The sequence below is a fragment of the Heptranchias perlo genome, chromosome 13, assembly GCF_035084215.1.
Source record: "Heptranchias perlo isolate sHepPer1 chromosome 13, sHepPer1.hap1, whole genome shotgun sequence".
NCBI classification, from domain to species: domain Eukaryota; kingdom Metazoa; phylum Chordata; class Chondrichthyes; order Hexanchiformes; family Hexanchidae; genus Heptranchias; species Heptranchias perlo.
In genome coordinates, this window is record NC_090337.1 from 57,181,945 (window position 1) to 57,192,863 (window position 10,919).

Sequence of the window (10,919 nt, forward strand, 5' to 3'; positions counted from 1 at the left end):
TTCAAAAATGTTAAGAACCACACATCCTCTTAAGGAGCAACATTGCCCCCTCCCCCACACACTGCCCCTCCCCCACACACTGTCCCTCAACACATTGCTCCCCCACACGCTGCCCCTCCTCAACACATTGCTCCCCCACACACTGTCCCTCAACACATTGCTCCCCCACACGCTGCCCCTCCTCAACACATTGCTCCCCCACACACTGCCCCTCAACACATTGCTCCCCCACACGCTGCCCCTCCTCAACACATTGCTCCCCCACACGCTGCCCCTCCTCAAAACATTGCTCCCCCACACGCTGCCCCTCCTCAACACATTGCTCCCCCACACGCTGCCCCTCCTCAACACATTGCTCCCCCACACGCTGCCCCTCCTCAACACATTGCTCCCTCACACACTGCCCCTCCCCCACACGCTGCCCCTCCTCAACTGCTCATAGTGGCAACTTTAAATTGACGACCTTTTGTCACTGACTCCCCATCCAGAGTAAATAGTCTTTTCCTTGTTAAAGCCATTTTATATTTTAAAAACCTCTCTTGAATCTTTCGTTCTCCTCTACTCCAGTGGAAATAGTCTCAGTATCTCGTCACAACTCCTCAGTATCTCCCCATCCCTGGCATCATCCTGGTGAATCCACACTGTACACTCTTTGTGGATTAATGCCCGTTCTTATAATGGGGTGCTCAAAACTGCACTCAGCATTTTAACCGTGACAAAACCTTCCCTGAGGTTGTCCCACCGAGATGCTACTCACGTTGAATTTTTCATTGGTGATCAACGCCTTGTCCCTAAGGCCGTGGAGGAAGGGGAAGAGTCTATTGATCGCCATGGAAATCTCCACTTTGTTGGTGCTAAGCTTTTGCACAAGTTCTTCATCAGTAAAGTAACCAAGGAAAGACATACTAAGGGAAAAGATAAGAAAAATGTTCATCCATGAACTCTACATTACATTATATAACTTACCTTGGAAGGACATTGAAGTGGGCAGTATAATTGGTGTCAAAAGTCATTCAGATGCGTTTCTAAGGAGAGAAGGGATTGAGGGAAATGTTGGGTAGGTGGGTTTGATCTCAGGAAAATAAGGAAGGACTTGTCGGGTGATTTTTGACCTCTTCCCAAAATGGGCGTGAGGTTGATGAAACGGCCGTGCTACCTGCCCGAAGCCGGTGTTGGGACACCTGAACCATTTTCGGCTTCGGCCCTCATTTGGATTCTGCTGACAAGCCGTGGGCACCAAATGGGAGGAGGGGGGGGCGGGGACCTGACCCCACAGTTCTTCCAAAAAAAGTTTTGGGCCTTTTCTTCAGAGGTCACCTTTTTTTTTAAGGACCATTGGTTGGGCCGCTGCACCCCTGGTACAAGTGGGCAGAATGTACGCTGAGCACTCGCATTTGTACCTGAAAAGTGCCAACGGGGTCCTACAACCCTGATTTGCATATTTAAACTGCCTCCTGCCGGAAATAGGCAGGAAGTTGTAAAGATCCTGCAACATAAACAAACTACTGACTAATGTGAAATGTACTGAAGATCATCACAATAAAAGCAGAATTGTGCCTGTGCTCTTTTCAATTTTATTGCATCAGGCAGGCTTTGGGCGAGGTGTCCCTGTGGTTTTCAACTGCTGACTGCCCATTTTTGAGGTGAGAAACGGGCAGCTGGCAATTGAAAATCACCCCCGTTGGATCTAATGGCCGTTTCCTAGTCATAAAAAATCCCCATGTCATATTCTCAGCATTGTGGGAACTGGCGAGTTTCGTGTCTTTTACTCCAGGAGACTTTAAGAAGGAACTGAGAGAGCAGCTGGGTCTTTAAGTGAATATTCATTTATTTTTATTATTAAAAATCTTGAGCATGGTGCACACTTCCTGCCCACAGGTTACTTCCTTAAATGCTTTTCGTGTCAACATATAACAGTAATCTCCCTCAACCTGCCTATCAACCGTCTCAACATTTCTGTCAATCCCTTCTCTCTCCTGAAACACATCTAAACATTTTAGAACAATAATTTCATATGTAAACACCTGACTGTCACTATGTCATTGCAGGCTCCAGATGCTCGGTGGTGCTATGATACGACTCTGCACACAGTATTTTAACCAGTGACCAAACCTGTGGTGCGGAAAAATTGAAATGCAGCCGAAGAAATGGGAATCTGCAGGTAGATGGTGACTGGACCTCGGGACTGGGAGAGGGGAAGCAGCAAAGATGGGTGGGAAGGCCTGTGGATCAGTGGAGCCCCGCAGCACTGGGTGGGACGCCCAGTGGAGGTGGAAGGAAGAGGAGAGGCCTGAGGCAAGCAGCAGGCGTGGAGGTCATAAATAAATATATTAAACTTGGCTAAATATAAAATGAGTGAAACCATCCCGTAGCCGTACCTAGAGGAACGGATAGAAACATAGAAAAATAGAAAATAGGAGCAGAAGTAGGCCATTCGGCCCTTCGAGCCTGCTCCGCCATTCAGTATGATCATGGCTGATCCTCTATCTCAATACCATATTCCCACTCTCCCCATACCCCTTGATGCCTTTTGTGTCTAGAAATCTATCTAGCTCCTTAAATATATTCAGTGACTTGGCCTCCACAGTCTTCTGCGGGAGAGAATTCCACAGGTTCACCACCCTCTGAGTGAAGAAATTTCTCCTCATCTCAGTCCTAAATGTCCTACCCCGTATCCTGAGACTGTGACCCCTAGTTCTGGACCCCCCAGCCAGGGGAAACATACTCCCTGCATCCAATCTGTCTAGCCCTGTCAGAATTTTATATGTTTCAATGAGATCCCCTCTCATTCTTCTAAACTCGAGTGAATACAGGCCGAGTCGACCCAATCTCTCCTCATATGACAGTCCTGCCATCCCAGGAATCAGTCTGGTGAACCTTCGCTGCACTCCCTCTATGGCAAGTACATCCTTTCTTAGGTAAGGAGACCAAAACTGCACACAATACTCCAGGTGTGGTCTCACCAAGGCCCTGTATAAGTGCAGTAAGACATCCTTGCTCCTGTACTCAAATCCTCTTGTAATGAAGGCCAACATACCATTTGCCTTCCTAACTGCTTTCTGCACCTGCATATTTGCTTTCAGTGACTGGTGTACAAGGACACCCAGGTCCCTTTGTACATCAACATTTCCCAATCTATCACCATTTAAATAATACTCTGCCTTTCTGTTTTTCCTTCCGAAGTGGATAACTTCACATTTATCCACATTATACTGCATCTGCCATGTATTTGCCCACTCACTCAACTTGTCTAAATCGCCTTGAAGCCTCTTTGCATTCTCCTCACAACTCACGATCCCACCTAGTTTTGTGTCGTCAGCAAACTGGAGTTTGTCGTAGCAGCGATGCCTCCATGTAGTGTGAGGTTGCAAGGTAGGTGTATAGTTGTCTTATTTTATAGGTGGAGGGTTATATCCAAGCGTGATACCTACCGTTCACATGCTACTTGTGACAGAAATGGTTGTAACTCAAAAGCGTGACAGAGGAATAAGAAAATAAAATGTACAGGAAACGTGTACTGTCCACAAGACTTTGAGTATATTACTGATAGATACGCAGAGGTTGGCAGGTTATATACAATACCATGCCGTGGGTTTCTCACAGCATTGCCCGTGGGCGTCCTGGGGGATAAGCTGGTTTGAAACGTGGGTTGGTCAAGTACTGATGGAAAGTCTCCTTCACACTCATGGCAGGAGCACAGAAGCACAAAGCAAGCACAATGGTGGAAGAGCCAGTAAAAGGGCAGATTCCAGCATCCAGGAGGTAAAGTAAACAACCAAATAGAAAGGGAACGTTCAGCAAAGTTCCACCTAACTAGTCAAGATTACAGTGTAGCTGTTGAAGAAATGAAAGTGAACCATTCCATACCCTGAGGCGTTTCATTGTTTAAGTTTTTTTGGGAGTTGCCTGATAGAAAAATACAAGATCGGAAGAAATCTCTGTTCCCTCAGCATGATTTGCACATTACATACCTGGATTTTTTTTAAAAATCGCTGTTAAGTCAATGGCTGCTCCTGATCAGATTTAATGGGATCATCTGTTTTGATAAGGGAAAGAAACGGAAAGGACCGGCAGCAGTTCCAGGGACTGAATCTGCAACCAAACAAAGGATTTGCTGCCAAAGGACAGTGTCCACACGGGCAGAGCCCACAGGAGCAGCACCCACAAGAGCTTGGTCAGCTACCCGCCCATGTAACAGGCGAGCCCAGAGCACATGGAATTTTGGGGCCTAGAAGTTTATAGCATAGATGGAAGCCATTGAGTCCATTGTACCTCTACAGACTCTTTGCTGGAGCAATCCAAAAATGAATATCAATGCCCTGCTCTCTTCCCATAGTCCTGTATCTTCCTCTGCTTCAAAAGTTTAAACACATTTCCATTAAAAAATGCAACATTTTCTAGACAACAGAAGAGATAGATCCAGCAGCACAGCAACATCCAAAAACTGCATGCAATAGTGAAGAGATTGCGGAAAAAAAGACGTCCAGTCCTCAAGTGGCCTCATAGCAGCTGCCAGTGTAGACCTGTTGACCAATTGTAATGATCAACTAGAGCAATATGAGTTGCTTTTATCTACACCCGGAGTTCCATCTCAGGAGCTCATCGATAGAACCAACAATGCAGGAATTGACACGTTGATATCTTTTTTTATTCATTTATGGGATGTGGGCATCGCCGACGAGGCCGGCATTTATTGCCCATCCCTAATTGCTCGAGAAGGTGGTGATGAGCCTCCTTCTTGAACCGCTGCAGTCCATGTGGTGAAGGTTCTCCCACAGTGCTGTTAGGAAGGGAGTTCCAGGATTTTGACCCAGCGACGATGAAGGAACGGCGATATATTTCCAAGTCGGGATGGTGTGTGACTTGGAGGGGAACGTGCAGGTGGTGTTGTTCCCATGTGCCTGCTGCCCTTGCCCTTCTAGGTGGTAGAGGTCGCGGGTTTGGGAGGTGCTGTCAAAGAAGCCTTGCCGAGTTGCTGCAGTGCATCCTGTGGATGGTACACACTGCAGCCACAGTGCGCCGGTGGTGAAGGGAGTGAATGTTTAGGGTGGTGGATGGGGGGCCAATCAAGCTTGCTGCTTTGTCCTGGATGGTGTCGAGCTTCTTGAGTGTTGTTGGAGCTGCACTCATCCAGGCAAGTGGAGAGTATTCCGTCACACTCCTGACCTGTGCCTTGTAGATGGTGGAAAGGCTCTGGGGAGTCAGGAGGTGAGTCATTTGTCGCAGAATACCCAGCCTCTGACCTGCTCTTGTAGCTACAGTATTTATGTGGCTGGTCCAGTTAAGTTTCTGGTCAATGGTGACCCCCAGGATGTTGATGGTTGGGAATTCGGTGATGGTAATGCTGTTGAATGTCAAGGGGAGGTGGTTAGACTCTCTCTTATTGGAGATGGTCATTGCCTGGCACTTGTCTGGCGCGAATGTTACTTGCCACTTATCAGCTCAAGCCTAGATGTTGTCCAGGTCTTGCTGCATGCGGGCACGGACTGCTTCATTATCTGAGGGGTTGCGAATGGAACTGGACACTGTGCAGTCATCAGCGAACATCCCCATTTCTGTCATTGATGAAGCAGCTGAAGATGGTTGGGCCTAGGATACTGCCCTGAGGAACTCCTGCAGCAATGTCCTGGGGTTGAGATGATTGGTCTCCAACAACCACTACCATCTTCCTTTGTGCTAGGTATGACTCCAGCCACTGGAGAGTTTTCCCCCTGATTCCCATTGACTTCAATTTTACTGGAGGTCCTTGGTGCCACACTTGGTCAAATGCTGCCTTGATGTCAAGGGCAGTCACTCTCACCTCACCTCTGGAATTCAGCTCTTTTGTCCATGTTTGGACCAAGGCTGTAATGAGGTCTGGAGCCGAGTGGTCCTGGTGGAACCCAAACTGAGCATTGGTGAGCAGGTTATTGGTAAGTAAGTGCCGCTTGATAGCACTGTCGACGACACCTTCCATCACTTTGCTGATGATTGAGAGTGGACTGATGGGGCAGTAATTGGCCAGATTGGATTTGTCCTGCTTTTTGTGGACAGGACATGCCTGGGCAATTTTCCACTTTGGGTAGATGCCAGTGTTGTAGTTGTACTGGAACAGTTTGGCCAGAGGCGCGGCTAGTTCTGGAGCACAAGTCTCCAGCACGACAACCGGGATGTTGTCGGGGCCCATAGCCTTTGATGTCTCCAGTGCACTCAGCTGTTTCTTGATATCACATGGAGTGAATCGAATTGGCTGAAGACTGGCTTCTGTGATGGTGGGGATATCGGGAGGAGGCCGAGATGGATCATCCACTCGGTACTTCTGGCTGAAGATGGTTGCAAACGCTTCAGCCTTGTCTTTTGCATTCACGTGCTGGACTCCGCCATCATTGAGGATGGGGATGTTTACAGAGCCTCCTCCTCCTGTTAGTTGTTTAATTGTCCACCACCATTCACGACTGGATGTGGCAGGACTGCAGAGCTTTGATCTGATCCGTTGGTTGTGGAATCGCTTAGCTCTGTCTATAGCATGTTGCTTCTGCTGTTTAGTATGTGTACACAAGAATGGACTGGTGAAACTATTCCCCAGCAGTGGCACCAAGACATCCATGTGCACTTGTGCAAGGCTATGGATCCAAAACAGACTGCAGCAACTATACGAGTATTACCCTACAGTCAACAGAAGCTAAAGTATTGGCTTGGGTGATATTTGCTCGCATCAAGCGCCCTCCGTGAGACAAATGCTGCAGATAACAGGCTGGCTTCGTAGAGAATAGATCCATCGAACAGATATTTACACTATAGCAAGTGGCAGCCAAACAATGCGAGTGCATTGAGCCACGATATGTTGCCTACACTGATTTGAAAACTCACTGAATAGCGAGTGCTTATGGCTCCTGTTACAATCTCTAGGAATCCCTCCCAAAATGATATTAATCAGAGAGCTTTATACCCACACAAGCAGCCGGGTCTGTATTGACAGAAAACTTTCTGAGCTTTCCGAACTGCCAGCCAGCTCAGGATAAGAGCTGGACCATTTCCTGCCCTCCCGGCCAGCAAGCTGCAGCCGGGCGTCCATTTGCTACTCACAGCTCACTGGCGGCATTTAACTGAGGCCTGAAGCCGGATTGACTTGCGCCTCGGGCCGGTGCATAGAGCAGTCCCTCCCTTCAACTGTGTTTTGGGCGCAACTCGAATTTCTTCCCCCGGATGTTCTGTTTTTTTCCCCCTCTCTTTCTTTATTTCTTAACCAATTTCCCCAGACTAGTGTCCTAACCATAGTCCCTCATCCCTGGTAAATCAACATTGTGTACTCGCTGTGGCTTTAATGTGCTTTCTATAAGGTAACACAGTACTCTTAAGTGTGACAGAACCATTGTATCTTTGCTTCAGTACTCTTGTACTCTGTGTCACTGTTAAGAGATTTCTTCTCTGACCACTACCTCCTACTGGCCGACTGTCAATCGCAGGAGGATCAGAGGGTGGGCAGGGGGATATGGAAGCTGAACATGAGATTGTTGACCCCGGAGAACATCGAGGAACTAAAGAGGGATTACACAGGTTGGAGAACCGTGAAACCCCTCTTCAACTCCACGGTGCACTGGTGGGAAGCGATCATCTACAAGCGGAAGGGGGAGAGGGAAGAAATCAAAAGTTGGCGACCCACTTCCTTGCGAAATGTCGACTACAAGATTCTGTCTAAGGCCATCGCCAACAGGCTCAAGTCTGCTCTGGAGCAGGCGATCCACCCGGATCAGACCTGTACTGTACCTGGCTGGGGAAAAAACTGATCGAGTCCACCCTCTCCGTTCCTTGCAGAACATTTTGTATCGACCACTGGCTGATGGTCTTGTGGTCAAAGGGGTCCCTCCTCAGGAACTTGTCCACCTCGGACAGGTGGGGGTGGGGGACGGTCCAACTGGACGGGACGTCCTGCGTCTGCTTGGCCAGACCCAGCTTTCTCAGTGTGTTGGACAGATAGAAACCCAGCACGTGGTGATTCTTGGTGTTTGCGTACTGGGGCTCCACACACATCCTGAGGCAGCCACACACAAAGGAGGCCATCAGGATCAGGGCGGCATTGGGGGACACTCTTCCCCACTTTGTCTGGGGTCTTGTACATGGTGGTCCTGCGGATACGTTCTAACCTGGACCTCCAGACAAAGTGGAAGATAGCTCGGGTGGCTGTGACGACGGAGTTGTGGGGAATGGGCCAGACCTTGGCCACGTAGAGCAACATTGCGAGTACCTCATACCTTATCACCAGGTTCTTGCCGGTTATGGAGAGGGATCGCCCCACCCACATACCAAGCTTCTGTTTGGCTTTGGCGATCTGCTCCTCCCAGTTCTTTGTGCAGGCCAGGCCCTCCCCAGAACCAGATCTCCAGCACCTTCAGGTAGTTGGACCTGACGGTGAAGGGAACAAGAGACCGGGCCTCCCACCTGCCAAAGAACATGGCCTCGCTTTTGCTTCGGTTCACTCTGGCCCCCGAGGCCAGCTCGAAACGGTCGCAGATGCCCATCAGTTTGTGGACCGACTGCTGGTTGGAGCAGAAGACAGTGACGTCGTCCATGTACAGGGAAGCCTTAACCTGAGAGCCTCCGCTGCCTGGGATTGTCACCCCTCTGATACCTGTATCCTTCCTGATACAACATACGAATAAGATCGCGGAGAGAGGTCAGCCCTGCCTGACTCCAGGTCTGATCAGAAAGCTCTTCGACAACTACTCGTTGATTGGGACTGGGCTACGGATGTCCGCGTAGAGCAGTCGGATCCAATCGTGGATTCCCTCCCCAAAACCCATTTTGGAGAGCACGTCCATCATGTACGTGTGGGATATTCTGTCGACGGCCTTCTCCTGGTCCAGGCTGATGAGGCAGGTGTTCACCCCCCTGTCCTGCATGTAGGCGATCGTATCCCTGAGCAGCGCAAGGCTATCAGAGATCTTCCAGCCAGGTACAGTACAGGTCTGATCCGGGTGGATCGCCTGCTCCAGAACAGACTTGAGCCTGTTGGCGATGGCCTTAGACAGAATCTTTTAGTCGACATTTCGCAAGGAAATGGGTCACCAATTTCTGATTTCTTCCATCTCCCCCATCCGCTTGTAGATGATCGCTTCCCACCAGTGCACTGTGGATGCGAAGAGGGGTTTTATGGTTCTCCAACCGGTGTAAGCCCTCTTTAGTTTCTCGATGTTCTCCGGTGTCATCAGTCTCACGCTCAGCTTCCGCTTGTAGATGAGGGTGATGATGCCTTTCCTCATGGACTCTGACATGCTGCCTGCCAGAAGCATACCCCCCTACACTTCTAGTAGGTCTGGGCCTATCCAGTCCTACAGAGCTGATTACAACTCGACCGGTAAGCCGTTGCTTCCGGTAGTTCTACTCTTCTCGAAGGACTCAACGGTCGATGCCATTTGGTAGTACGTCTCATTGCCGGAACTGACCAACAGGCACCAGGATGTAGCCTGGATGGTGCTGAGAAAGGCCCTCCCAGTGCGGTCCTTCCAACACGCACGGAATCTCAGCGCCACCGCGAGCTGCCCTCGAGGCTGTGGCGGGGAGGAGATCATCGTCCACCTCCTGATGGACTGCCCCTTCACGCAGAGGGTGTGGAGAGAGATGCGTTGATATCCGTCCTGGTTCACCCCAAGCAGTTCAGTAACACAGGACGCTCTGCTCTACGGGTTGTTCCCCGGGACGTACACCGAGACAGATATTACCTGCTGCTGGAAGACCATCAAATCGGTGAAGAAGGTCCGTCCGAAACCTGCTGGTCTTCCAGCTGAAGGAGCCGTCCACGACCGAGTGTTGCCAACTGGCACACTCCAAGGACCAGGAGTACGTGCTGCAGGAGGCACTGAAGCGAGGGTCTATGAGGATTGGGCACTGTGTAAGACCATCCCACCTTTGTATTGTACAGAATGTATTCGAAGATATGTACTGTGTTTTGAATTGTGACCACGGGATCGGCGTCTGTACGATCGGTATTGTATTGTTTTGAATTGAAATTGTATATTTACATTGAACTGTGTTTATCCGTAACATTTCACGAAATAAAATATATTTTGAAATAAAAAAATGTCACTGTTTATAAAACACAACAATAACTGGCATCAAACTGCATTGTGAATAAAGCTGTCGAAATGGATTCTCCTTCACTCTTCAAACTATGACCTGACTCAAGAAAATTGGCACCTACCTCGAGTCAAACAGCACGGATGGTCTCGATGAATGGCAGCTGGACTGAGTGTTTGAAGGCACAAGCCCCTTTTGAGCTTTGCTCCAAGAATTCAAACTACTCAGATAGTCAAACTCTTAGTTTCGGGTGTGGTAACTACTTTTTAGCAGGAAGTTATTTTGTTGCCTTAGGGACCATCTCCAAAGCACGCCCATAATTCCAAAGGCACAAAATTTGAAAGACACGCTTCCTTTTTACTTTTCTTGAAAAAAGAAAGACTTACATTTATTTAAGATCATTAGAGATAGGAGCAGGAATAGGCCATTCGGCCCCTCGAGCCTGCTCCGCCATTTAATGAGATCATGGGTGATCTGATTTTTAACACAACTCCACTTTCCTGCCCTTTCACGACCTCAGGATGTCCCAAAGCGCTTTACAACCAATGAAGTACTTTTGAAGTGTAGTCACTGTTGTAATGTAGGAAACTGGCAGCCAAATTGCACACAGCAAGATCCCACAAACAATAATGTGACAATGACCAGATAATCTGTTTGTCCAGCTCCCCTGCTCTTCTTCGAATAGTGCCATGGGATCCGTTACGTCCACCTGAGAGGGCAGTCAGGGGCTCAGTTTAACGTCTCATCACGAAAGGGCAATTTACACCCCCCCCCACCTTTTACAGGGAACTATTTTAAATTATTGCCAGACTGTACACTGGGCAGCCCTCTGGGATAGACGACCATTTAAAAACCACGTGACGATT

At 48.9% G+C, this 10,919-nt stretch overlaps 1 protein-coding gene across 2 annotated transcripts in view; it reads right to left on the reverse strand.

Annotated features, from left to right (window-relative positions):
- LOC137331616 (nuclear body protein SP140-like protein) overlaps positions 1-10,330 on the reverse strand; it is a 74,680-nt gene extending 64,350 nt beyond the window's left edge. The window contains exons 1-2 of one of the 2 annotated variants that reach the window (XM_067995532.1): positions 10,178-10,330; positions 758-905 (exon numbers count right to left, since the gene is read on the reverse strand). In XM_067995532.1, coding sequence (XP_067851633.1) covers positions 758-904 — 147 coding nt within the window. In that variant the 5' untranslated portion in view covers position 905; positions 10,178-10,330. Of the gene's footprint in view, positions 1-757; positions 906-10,177 lie in introns of those variants that run through there. The other variant, XM_067995533.1, reaches the window with a different exon arrangement.
- Between the last annotated feature and the right edge of the window lie 589 nt (positions 10,331-10,919).